This window comes from Protomyctophum bolini (genome assembly GCF_963924005.1).
Source record: "Protomyctophum bolini genome assembly, chromosome: 5".
Lineage (NCBI taxonomy): Eukaryota > Metazoa > Chordata > Actinopteri > Myctophiformes > Myctophidae > Protomyctophum > Protomyctophum bolini.
Window position 1 is genome coordinate 40455722 of NC_137866.1, and position 17406 is coordinate 40473127.

The window sequence follows — 17406 nt, forward strand, 5'->3', positions numbered from 1 at the left end:
ACAACAACTCCTGAAAATGTCCGACCAAATTAGGCTTACAATGACATACATTCTGAAAGTTTGATTTGTAGATGGAAATGTCCTATTTGGAACTTAATTACCACACCATAAATGTACAGGTGTCTCTTTCTTTTACCAACATAAACCGATTACAGTCCCAAAATACAGCAAAGACCGTTACAAACTCATTAATCTATTGTTATAGTCCTTCTAACAAGAGTTGAGTCAATCACCTAGAGAATAAAAACATGCCTACACTGCTACTTTTTATTTTTTGGTGGCGTTGCTGCCCAATTGTTTATATCACTGATTGGACATTTAAAGCCTGTACAAAGAATCCAGCAATATATCTATCTGGACTCGTGAGGCACTATATAGTGTACAATATGTAGCACACTATATCCAGTGCATCACAGCTGCTGCAGCAGTATCGTAGCAGATCTGCTGAGGTGACTGCATTATAGAAAGGAAAAACTGAAATGATACAGTCAACACTAGTTATTAGTGTATTTTAATATATATATGTGTACTCTGTATGTACTCCTTTTTCATTTTATGGACCGAAATAAAATCTATCCAGCTATCTATCTTAATATGTACTCTGTATGTACTCCTTTTTCCTTTTATGGACCGAAATAAAATCTATCTATCTATATCTATCTAAAATACTACTCTGGGTTAAATTAATGCGCAGGATTCTGCAGAGAGGGAGACAGACAGAGACCCAGCTAGAAGTCGCCAAGTCCGCATCAGGCAGAACATCAGGGACTGTAGCTACGGAGCGCTGCTCAGCATGTCTCCCAGAGGAACGCAGGAATGGTTTTGTGGATGTGTGCCGTTTGCTGTGGCCCATCTGTACACTGTAATTCCGCATGTGTAAACGCCTTATATGAGACGAACAGGTATCTGCAATCTCTCGCTTCGCCCAATTAACACTTGCATGCAGCATCTGCTCCTTGGTTCTACCAAAGGGCTGTTACTGTAATCACAGGAAAACACGATGTGGCCGAGTGATCGGAGATGTGTCGAGTGAGAGAGGGCAGAAGAAAAAAAAGGGAAGCAGGTAAATGTGTGTGTATACTGTACCATACAGTTTCAGCAATGTCATTCACATTGTACTAAAATAATTTGACTTCTTGGGAGATCAGATTTTTGCATTTCTCGTGACTATCCAGCAAGGAAAACAGCTCAGTCCATTTGATAAATAATGATTTAACGATTCAACCTGGGTATTGAACAAAATGTCTTATTTCACCCTCTAATCTTGCTAGAGTGATCAATTATTTCCAAATGGAGCTATTTAGGTTTAGATATGCATCTATGCTTAAATCAGGTGGAATTATCTAGCTGCTAAACTCCTGTCTCCTTCATATTGCAATAGGCCTACACGTAGCAAAATAACTGACACATTGCTAGGTGATTGTATGTCAATGTTTACGCAACTTTAAGCCTAGTGTTTTTAGAGAGAGATACAGAGAGAGAGAGAGACAGAGTGTGAGAGAGAGAGAGAGAGAGAGAGAGAGAGAGAGAGAGAGAGAGAGAGAGAGAGAGAGAGAGACACTTGTGGTCTCATGTACAATGTGGGGTCAGTGAGGCCAGTGAAATCCAGACTCAGATATATGATGGATCTTTCCAGTGGATCCACTCGGTGAAGGAGCCTTGGCCATCTCTCACCCTGCACAAAGAGAAGCTTTGAGGACTCGCTTCTCTGTTGTAATCAATCGTCTGTACCAGCCCGGGCAGCCTTTCAGTCTGTGGAGTCCAGCCAAGAATCAATGCAACCCCGTGGCACACCCTCGAATGACATCATCAAGACGAGACAGGGTCTGGAGCGGAACGCTGTACGCATATGCAGCCAAGATCTGCTTGGACTAGTAAAGCCAGATCCTGTCTGCAGCACAAACTGTAGTAGTAGGTGCCTCTCATCGACCCAGCAGCGAAAAGGAAGGAAGACTTAAAGAGTGGGGGCAGCTCAAGGATCCCGCTAAGCGCGCGGAAAATAAAACGTCACGTCGAACCTTGCCTTGAATTATTTGACAGCCTTGGATAACCCTGAATGACAGCTCACGTGTTAACTACACACTAAATTGCTCAGTGTTCATTTAACTCCCGTAAGGGTCCATTTGGTTGCATTGTGGGAGTTACAAATGGAAAATGATGTTTTATTAACTTTACAGTAGCAATGTTGTGCATCCCTGTTATTTTGACTCGTAGCTTCTCTTAACATATACTATGTAAATGAGTTGCTGCGGTGAAACAACCCTGAAGAAACACATACATTTTATATCAGTATCGTTAGTATTTCCTGTGTCGACTTGTTTTGTCCAGACAGGGCATAAGAAAAGTCTCTCCAGCTCATGTAGTGGTTGTGTTATAAAACAGCAGACACAGAAATAACTGTTCTTACAGAGTAAAATGTAGTTTTGCTCATTACTAATGCTATTTAGCATGTTTTTACATGCTAAAATAGCATTTAAAATGTATTTTTAGAGGACATTATCAAGCGATGCATGGTATGTGTTACATCATTGCCTCAGCATTCACAAAATGAATAATATATGAAGAGCAAACTGCTTTGCGAGGTATGTTTGGCTACAGTAGTTATAAAGTTCACACTTATTATTATTATTATTATGAATTATTAAAGGCCTCGGTACAGCTGATACACACAGCCACAACTTGATGTACAATGTTTTTTTTGTGGACTTCAGTTCTCACAAGCCTTGATTGCAAACTTTGGAGAAACATTAATTCAAGACCATGTCTGACTCAAATGCTAGAACCTTCCTAGTGCATTAATTTAAAATGATAAGACATTATTGCTCGGGGTGTAGTTATACAAAAATAATGGACACCCTCCAGCTAGTCAGAATCAAGATTTCACCTAGGCCATGGAATAATTACTCAGATATTTGCATTTTAGCAAAAGGAATTATCTGCCAAAATACCTTTGCTATGTAATTTAAAAATCTCCACCAGCTAAAAAGTCCAAAACGTTATCCAATCCCTGTGTCGGATGCATTACCTGAGCTGAGCAGTTAAAAAATACAAAAACATTAAGTCTGCATTTTTTTTACTTTGACATGGCCCTTAAAGGATTAGCAATTAGTGGATGCATTATACAAAATAAGGGAGGGGGTTTACACGGAATTAATCTTCAGTGTTAATGTTTCTAATTGTAACTCTGGGAGTGTACAAATTAAATAAAATGGACCCTTACGGGTAAATTTGCCAGTGGTGTAAAGTAACTAAATACATGTAATGTACTTCAGTATTTCCACTTTTCAGTACTTCTACAAGGCATCTCAGAGGCAAATTGTACTTTTACTCCGCTACATTTATTTGAAAATGTTAGTTACTAGTTTGTAGATTTTGATTATTATTACAAAACTTATATTAACCACTTCAACCCTACTGCATATATTTCAGATTTTTATACTATATATGTTTTATACTAGGCTATATTTGAAAACTTTAAATATGGGACATTCTGCATGAGTACTTTTACTTTTCATACAAATACATTTGTACTTTTACTCAAGAACATGCTGGTTTCCGAACTTGTGTTTCTATATTACAGTATTGATAATGCAATATATCCACCACAGTGTACATCACCAAAGTTAAATTAAGTTACACTGAGGGTTTTACAGTCTACCTTAGAGAAGAAATGTACGCGAGATTAGACAGTGTTTTCTTTGTAAGGTCTAATGTTTCAAATAGTGCTCACTGTTAAATAAACCAAACATTTTAGACATGATATTTATTCTTCAGATGTTTGCTGAGGCCAGGACTTTCTCCAGATTGGTGCCATGTGTCTTTAACTTGAAGAAGGCCTCGTTTTCACTGTTCAGTTACAGCACATTGACATCAAATTGGATTCACTTTGTGTTTTTGACTACAGGCAAATGAGAGAATGATTCTAGACTGGGTCAAATATAACTCATTCTGTTCTAACTGTATAAAATCGAGCATTAGGCTGCCATTGTTTTGTTCTTTTCAACTGATATTTGTAATTCTGCCGTCATTGCAGTCGCGGTCACCACTTTCCACAGATATGAGGGAGGGAAAGTGTCTATTTGAAGAAGATAGTTCCAACAGAGTATTGTATACTAATAAAAGATTTGTCAGCTGTGCCGTGGAAATCCACATAATGTTGATGTGTCAGCGGAAAACAAGTACATCCCCCCCCCCCCCATGGGAGCATCTTGGATTGGAGAGTTGGAATGGATTTATAGGGCGGAGAAAAGCTCAGCTTTGTCAAACTTTTCCCTGATTAATCAATACCTGGACAAATTACCCATGACGAATTTGCAGTCTAAATTGTTACTACTTGTTTTTGCAGCGTTGCTCTGTATGATATGATTCCAACCATCTATAAGAGGGTGTGTCTGTGTGTGTTTGTCCAGAGCTAATCTCGCAAACCATTGGACCGATCAGGGCCTGCTAGCCTATTCATAATTTGGCCAGTTATAAGTAGGCCAATTTAGTGCCTGCTCACACATTTGAAATATTTAAAAATATATATGTTTTATTCGGGGGGGTGGGGGGGGGGGGTCTAATGTCAATGCCGACACCTTGGACGTGAACAAGATATCTTGAAAATGACTGGCTGGATTGTCATGGAATAATATACGCCTTCATGATCCCCTGAACTCTACTGATTTTGGTGACACCATGGCCTTTACTCTAGTGCCACTGTAACTGTTGGCATATATTTGCTTACCCATCCTGGCGGAGATATGCACTCTGCAGTGTGTGCCTTTCTAGCTGAATGTTTAGTTTTTAGTTTAGTTTAGTTTGCACATACATTTTTAAAACAGCAGGGTAAAAACAAAGGGGAAGAAATATTATTATATGGAAAGGAAGATAGGGCCTACATAAAAATCTGAACAAGATGTGGCGAATGTACAATGTAATGTTAACTCATCCAAGTCTAGTACTAATAACAGTGGGGTGGGGGGATCATTTGTGGCACTGCTAGTGAGAGTGTGCTCAAAAGATGCATGTCGGTGACCGAATGTCGGTCAGTTGTGTAAAGAGAAGCACAGCATGTAAGTGGCCGCTAGCAGACTTTTTAGAGACTCTTAATCTTGGTATACAAGAAGCAGATGAAAGCTTAAAAGGTAGCGTATGCTTTTTAACATCTTATATTGCCTGTAGATGTCTCATGTAAACCAATAAGGCATGATATTTATTTTGCAGGCTAAACAGTAAACATAATGACTGCTAGTACATTAGCAAAAAAAAAATCTACTATTTGGTTGTAAAACACGAAAGTGCAAGACAGGCTGAAAGCAGAGCTTGTTACATGATAGGATGTGCTGAGCTGAGCTGGACCACACCGGAGCCAATTACGATGTTGGTCTTGATGGAGGAGCCAGTATACAAGAGGCTACTCGGGGAGAGAAGGCTACAGGTCTACAACTCTTGTGTGGCGAACACCACCATCCATTTGAGTACTGGAGTACTGTAGCCTGTCTCTTCATGAGTCACAACACCCTCAGTCAAACGGGGCATAAAAAAAATATATATATTTCTCTGTGCTGATCTGTGGATTATCACTGATCCTGCCTGCAAAGCAAACCGTTTTTAAGGGTATCTGTCATGCTAGCTTGCTCCGGCCCCACCCTGGAGACGAGAGCGAGGGTCATGAGACTGGAAAGGCTGACAAAAACAAATCTTTAATCAATAACCAAGCCCTCAACGCAAACCCCTCTCTCTTCCGTCTCTGTCTCCCAGCGCTCTGGGAGTGACAGTTTTTCCTTTTAATCTGTGCCCACATTGTGGAGAAATTGCGAGTTAATGTTTCGGTTATAGCGCATTACAGAAAAGGAAAAAAGAAAAGAAAAAAGACAGTAGACTGTGAATATCCAAGTGTAAGTACCAAAGATTATCCATTTTCAATTATATTAAGATACATATGATAACTCAATTATTAACCCGATTCTGTCGACAGACGACAGGATGTTTTCAATTGCAAAGTAAAACTTAAAAGTAATTTGAAATGTGCACAGCCTTTATCTGGACGTCTCTGTCTCTTTGGGTTGGATGGCAGAGTTTAGCTCTAAACTCATCCTAGTTAGTTAGTATAATGGGGGCATTTATTAATGCTTACATCAACTGATGTGAGATTAGTCACACTAAACAACCCTCCCCCCCCCAACCGAAAAACTAAACAAAACAACAGAATGTAGAATTCTGTCTGCACAATGTGGGTTTTCTGCAGTACCTTTACTTTTACTTACAGGCAACTCGCATCAAGCGAAGGACAAGAATGCTGACTCTATACAAAAAATGAAACAAGGCTACACACACACACACGTGCGCGAGTGCAAACACACACACACACACACACACACACACACACACGAGTCTACAGTATGTGACTGTTAACCCCAAGACTGCACAAATGGAAACAAAAGGTCCCTCGCGGGTCCATATATGGTTCCATTTCTCCAGTCTTGGGAGTTAAATTAGCAGTGAAGCCTTGACGGCATACAATGCACCATGAGGATGCTCTCTGGGGATTTCGTGGTGCGTACGAGGTCCCACATATAGCTTAATGCAGCTTACAAGTCTATCAAATCAACAAGATCATTAAAATGTAATTGTTTTGCAAACTGCTACAAGCAGTGTTGACAAAATATGATGCCTGTAGTGTAATTGAAGTGAACCGTGCCGTTATGCTGACAAAGCACTCCGACTTTAAAGTAAAAACTAACAGAACTAGCTATACGTAGTTCCTCCAGAAACGCTCTCTCGTCCTCTGCTGATGCCGTGGAAGCAGAACCGATGCCCTGGTGGCATATTGTCAGAGCCACGCGAGGATAGTCTGATCATCTTAGTTCCGTTTTACATATACGGAAAATTACACTGATGAATTAAGATCGTTTCAGCGAGGGGAACTTATAGATAATGCAACGTTAAATCTGATTTTGTGTCATTGTGCTTATATTTTTTTGTCAGAGGGGGGGGGGGGGGGTTTGGAATAATTATGAAAATAGAAAATAAAGAAAGAAACTAAAACCCCAATTCCCCTGTTTGAGAGACAGACACACACACACACACACACACACACACACACACACACACACACACACATTGAACAAGAAACACAACCACAGCGTGCGGCCGCTGCGGCGACGGAAAGGAATCACACAGCCAGGCGCCGTGCAGTTTCTGCAGCATGCAGTTGTCTTTACCAAACCGACAAAATACCAACCAATCAATAAAACAATAACACATATGTTGACATATCACTGGTCTGTGATGGGATCTGTTCTAGGTGAAAATGATTAAAGGTGGTCAGAAATTGACAAATATTACACTTAAGTGGTTTAATGATGGCACTCTTTCAGTTCTTTAACTGTAATGGCGTGGGAGCTGGTAACTGCCAAGTCTGGCAGAGACGAGAGCGATTAAATAACACAGTTACTAAACATCACTTTCACTCCAAAAGCACAGTTGGCCTCGCAGGAGGTCAGTACACAAAAAAAAAAGCAGTTATTGGGAAGTTTTGCTGGCGAAAGAAACAAAAACAAAACAGTTTGAATCAGGTGTAGAGAGCAAAGAGACATTCTGTTCCAGGATGCAGTGTTGGACTCATGCTGTCAATCATAAGCAATCCATCTGGCTGGGAGACATGATGGGTGGAGGATGGGGGAGATCGTAGGGTGGGGTGAAGATATGGCAGGTTGGGATGATGAACTATGTCCACATGATAATGATGCTTAAGTTTAAGACATCAAATTATGTACCTACTGCTAAACCTCGCCAACGAACCAAATAGAAACATCACAATGCAAGACCAGTCCAGCAGTGGACAGTGATCTACTCGAGTACTGCAGTGCACTTACTGTATTTTCATATGTACTTATATTGTACTTTTGACCCCAATATATTTCTAGGAGGGGGAAAAAGCACATTAAGCCCCTATTTCAATTCTAGTGAAAATAGCAGTTGCAGATCTACTGTACAAGCTCCCAACGTGTCGCAATGTGACACTGTGAGCTTGTAGATCTGCTATTTTCATTATGTCTAAATAGATTTGAATACAGCAATGCATTGATATTAAAAAATAAAATGTACTTTGAAATTTGCATTTTTTTTCTTTTTCTTTCTTATTTATTTAGCTAAAATAAAATAATTTGGCTGAGCAACTTTCACTTGCAGTTGAGTAATATTTGACCAGGAGTATCTACACTACAGTACTGGGCGTTTAGTAACTTTGTCTACCACTACACCAGTCCAAGTACACTGAGGAGATTTAATTGGAACATAATACCTCGCCTCATAGGGGTGCATACTGGTTAGACATGGGTTAAGGTTAGGTTTAGGTGTGCTGTCCCGTGGGAGGTTAGGGTGAGGGTTTGAGATAGGTTGTAGTTGTAGGACTAATGACTGGTCTAACCAATGACTAGTCCAAACCAAAAACTGTCTAATCTGCACGCCGCTTCATATCATTACTAAAATATTGTATTCTACAAGGAAGAGACCGAGTACCGTCTAGCATTTAGACCACCCCCCTTCTCCCTGTACTGAAAAGTGAACGGGGCTGTTTGATTAGACCTAAACCCAGTCGGCTGCCCAGGGAAACCTGAGCGGCGGTTTACTACGACGAAGGGCAAATTAAGCAGTGTCACATTTCCCTGGCAGTAATAACAATGATTGGCTAATGCTCCACAGGCTAGTTTCCTTACAGCCTGATGGCTCTTGATGGGGGACAGGCGAGCGGATGCCTAGACTTACAATAGCTACAGTTTTAGTGGGGGAACCGGGAAACCAATTATCTTTATCATTTGGCCTATAGCCTGTTTCACAATCACAACACTCGTACATACAGGGAAAATTATCTGCCCGCCCACGAGCCATAACGTCTCAGTGAACTTCGCTACGGTGTTGCTATGTTACGGCAACAAACTACAAAGCAAATGCTGCGTTGCTTCCAGCATCTGTATTCAAGATGAACGTTTGACCCGCTACGCACGTCTCAGTATGAAGTTTGTCTGCATGTTTCCTTCTAGCATGGTAGAAGACGGGAAAGGCACAGACTTAGATTGGATTTGTGTTCCCACTCAGACTGGCAGCCCAAATCAGATATTTGGCCTGTCTAGATTGGAATAAGATTGGTTTTTATCAAGTCTGAACGGCAAAAATAAGTAGGTGGAAACAGATTTTTGTGAATGTGATTTCAAAAACATTCCTACAGTATAGGTGATTTGAAATATGATTCTTGGAATCTGATTTCTAAAGACGTGTCTCAGTCTGGACTCTCTGACACTGAAGTATAAGTTACATATTATTCATGCCTACTGTAGGTCATTGCGTTGTTACCAAATGCAGATAGGTTGCCGATATGTCTGCCTACACAAATCTGACCTGATTACCTCAAATAGCAGTGTGGCTATAGTCAGTCCTAAAGGTGCGATTTGAGAAACAAATTGGAGTCTGTAACAGAGCGTTACAAGACGGCATCAGATGATCATGTTAGATATGTGGTATAGCGGGCGGGCGGCATCTATTGTTTTACAGCGGAAGCGTTTGGCCAGGGTTGGCTGCCTCATGGCGTGCGGGTAGAGGTGGCTGTTAGTGAAATAAAGGAAGACTGCGACCAAGTGAAACGTCGAGAGAGGGAGAAAAAAATAGGTAAAGACTAAAAATAAAAAGGCCTATTACTAGAAGTTCAACAAACATGCACACACGCTTAACTGACTGCAACAAACTAAAAATGACTCCTTATGTGTTCTCAGCCCTCAGCGAGCTCAGCCAGCCATGAAAATCCCATCTCAAGGAGAGCAGAGGTGAGGTCTTTCTCTACCTCTTTTTCTCCACCCCTTTTTCTCTCTCTTACACACACACACACACACACACACACACACACACACACACACACACACACACACACACACACACACACACACACACACACACACACACACACACACACACACACACACACACACACACACACACACACACACACACACACACACACACACACACACACACACACACACACCTTAGACGTGCACCAGAGTTCTTCCTAGCCTTATCTAAAATACTCCCACAATTACTGAGATGATTGCTTAGATCAATGGTTTACCTGCCGCATGCGGCAGCTTTGGAAATGTCCCAGTGATACGGAAACCTCCAGGCAAGAATGTATTAAACAGGGTGTCTGACATGGGGTGGTGGTGGTGATGAGGGGGGAAGGGGATCAGGGGATGGTTGGTGGGGTAGGATCCTGTAATACCACGCAATAACACGAGGGAAAACAGCAAGGCTGGCGGAAACTATTGTCAGTCACAGCTGTCACACATGAGGGGTTAATGCATACGTCTATCAGCAATGTTCCCGTTACAGTCTATATCTATGTGCACCGGCAGCCTCCCGCCACTAAATCCCCTCCACGCGCTTTCTTTTTAAAAGCTGCCAAAAGCTTTGGTACAGCAGAGCACTTCTAGTGACAGACATGGAAGAGAGAGAGAGAGAGAGAGAGAGAGAGAGAGAGAGAGAGAGAGAGAGAGAGAGAGAGAGAGAGAGAGAGAGAGAGAGAGAGAGAGCGTAACAAGGGGGTTCATGGGTGATTTCAAACTCTCTATTTAGAAATGACACAATACATGAGCACACTTAATTACCCTGACTCTGGTGTAGATCAACACACAGTCCTCAAGTAGCGGAGGAGAGAGTACGACTGGTGTATTCATTAAGCATGAAGGGGCTCCTTTCTACTGAGACACAATCGGCCCGTTACACAGGACAGTTTTTCATTGGAGTGGAGACAGCGGCTAACTCTAATGGAGGCTCTCGGAGGAGAATTCAGGAGAGAGGAGTCAACCCCTGCAAAAATGTACTTTGGACTCATGGCCTGCACAGCTGGAAACTGTGCATCCCGCTCAGCAGTTATCTTAACCACATGAACCCTAGCGTCCCAATTCTGGGAACGTCATTATAGGCGTTCAGTGGAAATAGGCGATCATTTGTCGGAAATAGCCAATCTACTAGATTGGCTAGTAGAAGGAAGGCGCCGAGTATAGATCCCTGGGGGACGCCAGTCAACGAATATAGGGTTTAAGTGGTTTAAGCTCGATATGATGATGCAGGTGAACGTCAATCTCAGAACGTGCTCCGTCTTGACAGGCACAGAGACACAGCTCTGCTCTTTTCCCTCTTCTTTTCTTTTGTGAAAACTAATTTTTGCAATACCTAGAAACAGTAAGGGGGGCGGGGGGGGGACTGTAATTGATGGCTTGACGTGTAAGCATCGTCTCCGAGGGTCCGCTCAGGTCCTGATCCCCTAGCCTCAACCTGAAACAATCACTCTTAGTTAACGACAACACTTCAGCTATTGACAGCGTGATCCCGTTAAAGTAGACACTTCAATCAACAGAGCATCGCTCCTTAGAGAAGCACCCAGAGGAGGGGTGGAGGGGAGGGTGGATAGGAGAGGATAGCAGGGGGAGGGGTATGTGGACTGATGTCATCAAGAAGTAAATAAATGAATCAATGAATGAATAATAGATGGGCCCGCTAGTGGCCTCTTGGAGCAGCGATGCAGTATTAATAACGGTGCTCTTACTGTTCATCTCTGTGTCATCACTGATACTCTTAGGTGGACCGTGGGCAGCATAACACACTGCTGATCTGTACATTCGATCCGGATTACGAATTTTCTTCAGTCCTTCAGGAGGCAAAGAGAGAAGTAGAGAAAAATCGAGCAAAAGAAGAAGCATTCTCCAAGCTTATACGACAAAACTATAAGGCAATCCTCAGCACATGCAAACATACACAGCAACACAACAACCCTAAACAGCATGTCTACACACACAAAGATACAATAGTGGGTACCATTTGCTAGACAGAGAAATATTAAGCTAAAACATAAATAATAATAATAAACATTAGTTATTTTATGATAAAGCATGATTCTAGTACATTTGCAACTGTATAGTGACAAACGGGCCAACAATCAGAGTCATTGTAGCTCTGTCCCCGTTTGATTCGGGTCGATCATGTCGACCCATCACATCAGAAGTAAACTGGATCAATCAATGTAATCAATCGTCAAAGAGGCCTTTTGAAGCAGCTGTTAAAGGTTTGTTAGAGACAGACATTAGGAGTGATATGTCTCAGCGACCACAGGCTCCCATCCATCCACGCCCCACTAATTCAATTATATCCAGCACCCGATTCCTCACCACAAAACTGAAAGAATCAGATGTCTGACATCATGAGGAGTTTAAATTTGTCCTTCTTTACAAAATAGCGGGGGAAGTATTTATACTGTTGCAGCACAAGCACTTTTGTAAGTTAATGGCTGACTGCAGCTTTCTTGATGCTTTCTAACGCTTCACCCTGAACTTTGAGTGAAATGATAAAATCATAAAAACTTCTCAGAGCGCATTAAAATGAAAGAGGAATGGTAGCCCCCGTATGTCAAAGCAGTAATGGGAAATACATAATTTATTGTTTTTTTAACAGTCAATCGCTGTATTTGTTTCGGCTGTCATATAAAACGGAATTGCCTTTCTGTCTGATTTCATGTCATCATATAAGGAATGTATAGTCCATGTACAATATGACAATTATGTCCAGTAAGCCCCATGTTCAAACATTGTGTGAAAGATTCATTCACTATATTTGAGGAAATGTGTTCGACCTTGCTTCACTGATTACTTGGCAAAAAAGTGACAAGGTATGAAAATATACTGAAACGTTAGAAGTTTGAAGGTCATTTCTCAAATAGGAGTGTTAGAAAGTAACCTTTCCGATAGGTGGCATGGCAACACAATTACTAGTAGGTTTCACAATGAGATCCAGCACTGTACACTACATTTCTCAGATGGGGTCTGACATCTTTTAAGAGGCTTAATAATAAGAGTTTGGGCTGTAATAGACCCATCCAAAACATGCTGGGCTGTTCAGGCATATCAAATCTGCCATTACAGTAGCCTCTGGGTCCTTGTACTTCCAGCAGTATAGAACCACGGTGTGTGGAAAAAGCCTTTCCTCCAGGGCCTGACAATCAGTTAGGTGGGAGAGAACTGCCCTGGATGTAAACATTAGACCACGGAGACTGGGTCGTGCCTCCTGGGCTTAACACAAGATGTGACCTACAGCTGTTATGGGCCTTCATAAGAACCTGCCAACACAGCTGAGTGATCGGTCCACACAACACAACACACACGCCTCAAGGACAAAAGGTTGAAGCTGTGGGTTTGCGGTGTGGGGTTCAAGCCTAGCCATGACTCCCTGACCTATTAAGCAATTCACAAAACTATCATTAAAAGCTGGAATAGATTTTAACTTGTAAGAAATGGTGTATTCATGATTAGCCTGCGATGAATATTGAATGCAGAAATAAGGACCTGACTTGACAGTTCTATATAAAAGCTGTCACGCCCTAGTTTGCCAGAGACGACATTGTACACATGTGAAGGTATAAAGCACCCCCCCCCCCCTCCACCACTGACCGACCTAACAGAAACACCAAAAATAACTTAACCTGCTCAGCAATGGGAGTTTGAAATCAGGGGCTACAGTAAAAAAGCTCCCAGTGACAGCAAGGCAGAGAGACATTAACAAATGTGGCCTATTTGTTTAGTCTGGCTATGTGGATGAATACATGTGGCCTGTACACCATGGTGAAGTCATTACTATCATAAAACTGGATGTCTTCATTTTTTTTCTTCTCATGGACAGACAGATACTACAAACAGACTGAGTGTGCTTGGCTCCTACTACTACAGCTCAATAGCACCCCCTGGTGGACACTTGTTTAGTGCCTGCCTGGCACATTGACAACCAAACAACTGGATTGTTATCATTGCCCAATTTGCCTCACACATGAATAGGGACCAATTCTTTATTGCTTCATTAACTTTAGTCTTATTTCCAAACTAATTATCAAACTCTGAAATATATCCCTCTGACAAGGGCCTATATAATCCACAAACTTGTCACAACTACTTAAATTGTACATGAATAGCAGCTATCTTTTACTTCCCCCTGAAGGAATCCTCTTTGCATTTAAGAAGCTATAGCTCTATTTGCCATCTGGAAACAGTGAAAGTTTATCTAAATAATGGACAATCTAAAAGTCTTGGCTTGCTCTTTGTCTCCACCCTGTGGGCCTATAAAATTCCATAAATTTAAATAAATTGACAACGCAGGCATAAAAGAAAAGGAGAAACATATTGTGTTGACTAGTAACCATCATGCAACACTCCCTGAAATGATAGTTCAAAAGTTAGTAGCTACTGCTGCTCTACCATGCAAATCACATTATACAACATTATTTTCAAAACTAATCATAAAAGCAACACAAAAACTACATCAGCAAAATCTAAACAATTACACATGACAAGATGATGCGGTCAAAACATCTAGAAAGGAAGTGGTTGTATATTTTATAAGTTTATCCTTTATGTTTCCAAGGCAAAATGTGAAGCATATATAGGCTACTACATTTTAGGTCTACTCATCGTGTCTAGCTCAAAATGTTGCCAATGCCAGAAGGCTGACAGCTGGACATGCAGGGTCCCTTTAAGTGCAGCCTATGTCTTATTATTTGGCTTGATATCTCATTAGGCCAAAGTTTATCATATTGGATTTCAGATAACATTTTACCCAGATAGTCAAATATTGCATTAAACGGTGAGACAAGACATATTCTTACTCTTATTGGCTATACTGCACATCCATTTATTTATTTATATAAATAAGGGTTAAATACAATATTGACATTGTTTGTCAGGTAGGCTACATAAAGTGATCTGATGGACGAGCGCCCCTGGACGTTCTCCGCAGTAGCCTATACAAGGTGTCGCTTGCCGAAAAAGAAAACAAAAAAACAAACAAAGATCACCGAACGTCCTATAACAACGCATCGCGTCGAAGCAGATTAGCGCTTTTCGGTAAACGCCACCGTCGTGGAGCAGCCCATTAGCCCATAAATTAAGTTGTGGTATTCTTCATCACAGCTGCGTGGCTGTGTGGCGGCATTCCGTCTCAAGTGCGACGGGCGAACGGACATTACACGCGTTTGTCTCTCAAAGTGAATATAGGTCAAGTATTAATTGGTGGCAGATAAAAATCACACCCGTGGATAAAATACATCACTTCTGACACGCAAACACGGACCACAAACTGTTATTATCGCCCAGAGAGAGAACGCTCATGCACGCTTTGAAGCGGGTTGAAGGACCTTCCTCAAGGATGGACGCGTAAATAAAAAATAAAATAAAAACACCTCGCAAGAAATATATACAGGCGATGCAAGCAGACTTGCTCAGATGTTTCGTAAAAAGGCATTCGAAATAAACTATAATCCACTGCATCAAATGCACTTAACAGCTTAACTAAAAATGCAACCCCTCTCTTCTGAAAGCTGGGTAATAAGAGGAGAAGTTGGTCGATGGCAATGACATGCTGTCATTTGTACTTAAATGACCTGGAATCCTATAAAGTCACGTTGAGTAAATGCATAGGTTAGGATTTAGCACTTTAACCATACTGACCCGTGCGTGCTTTAAATGTGGTCTATACGATGGGAATAGTAGCTGCTAGAATGCAGGCTAATATTAGCTGGCTAGGTAATGATGTCTCCACGTTCAAGCTGCCTAGAATAAAGAAAATAACCGGAGCCGCGTTCTGCAAAAAACCGTCACTTGTCTTTACACGCATGTCGTTTTTGCACGACTTCGAGCTGTTCTGCATCATACCAGCAGTCATCCTGGTAAATTCATCCCGTTATATATCTCTTACCTTCCGACTTGTTTTCGGCAGCCATTTCCCCTTCACGCGCAACATCCTCCTCCTCCTCACGACCGTGGGTACCACGCGCGTGCACGGCGAGGACAGCACGAGGAGGGACCGGAGGAGAGGAGCAGCATCAGCCGAGTACCGACCAATACAAACTTGCCATTGGCTGTGAGGAAGATGAGTGACAGTGATGCTCTGGAATTACTTATACAGTATGATGACAGCGTGATGAAGAAGCACTACTCCCTTATTGTTGCAACTCTAAATAAAACAACTGAGGCTATTGTCTGGAAAGTGTGCGACCAGGACGCCTTGGTAGAATATGATCAAATATTTATATGAATAAGAAAGGGGAAAAAAGTACTATGTATTTACTGGGCACATAGCTTAAACTTGGCAGGCAATGTGAAAAAGATCAAAACGTTACATCTTGGATGAATAGGCTATATGACATAGCATTTATATTATATTTATATTTGTGTTTAGTATAGGTAAATCAATGGCTTCAAATTATTGTGAACATAGCGTTTACATGTAATGCCAGGCGTTATTCTCTGATGCGGACTCCTTGAATGGGTTGTAGTTTTGAACAGTGGTGCTGAACGGACAGCTCCTGTGTGCTACTATGTGATGTCACTGCACTAGATTGGTTCTGACAGGGATTGGAATGTAGCCTCATTCATACTCGTAGTATACGGAGTTGCTTGCAAAAAAACAAACACACACACACACACACACACACACACACACACACACACACACACACACACACACACACACACACACACACACACACACACACACACACACACACACACACACACACACACACACACACACACACACACACACACACACACACACACACACACACACACACACACACACACACACACACACAGCTTTTTGCATCTGTATTACTATATAATATCTTGTTAATGGCCATAGCTGTATCTCCTTTTTGTGTTTCTAGCTGCACTGCTGTGCACTGCCTTTGGTGACTGCATTTCCCCTGTGGGATCAATAAAGGTCTGATGTTCCATGTCACAAATCCTAGTTATATCACTACTATTTGTTCACAAAAAAAACATGATTGGAAAGAAAAGAGTAAAAGACACAAACACACTGAAATACCTCGCATCCCATGGAAAACAAAATAGCAGATGTACTAGCTCACATGTTGCAATGTGACACATTAGTTCTGCTAGTTTAAGTGCAGATCTATTTGTTATTAAGTGGTTAACTTTGTTTTACCTATACTTCCCCCTTTTCAGTGGCTGTTTTCAACAGATCTCATTAGGTGGCACATTATAAAAGCATGAATATCAAATGAGAATACTTTGTCAGTTTGTCAGTCACCGAAGCCACAAGGAGGTGTCAGTTGCTACTATTCCCATGAAGTGCTCAGAGACTTTAGACAGATGTCTAAATTTAACGAGGATGGGAAAAGAGGCGCACTAACTATGGCTAAGCAGCGATGACATAATAATACAATCTTAAAGTAAAACAAAAGATGGAGAGAAATAAATGGAATGAAGAGCGGTCAGTTTAAGTGAAATGATATACCTATATGTATATATATGTGGCCAGTACTAGTTTGAATAAACTTTCCTACTGATATAACAAGGTCTATAAAACTTA

The 17406-nt window shown here is 41.4% G+C and overlaps 1 protein-coding gene across 1 annotated transcript in view; it reads right to left on the reverse strand.

Moving 5' to 3' along the window:
• camta1a (calmodulin binding transcription activator 1a) overlaps window positions 1-11735 on the reverse strand; it is a gene marked incomplete at both ends in the record, with an annotated part of 412052 nt that extends 400317 nt beyond the window's left edge. The window contains one exon of the mRNA XM_080762953.1: window positions 11582-11735. Within this exon, the coding sequence (XP_080619079.1) occupies window positions 11582-11735 (154 nt within the window). The remainder of the gene's footprint in view (window positions 1-11581) is intronic.
• Between the last annotated feature and the right edge of the window lie 5671 nt (window positions 11736-17406).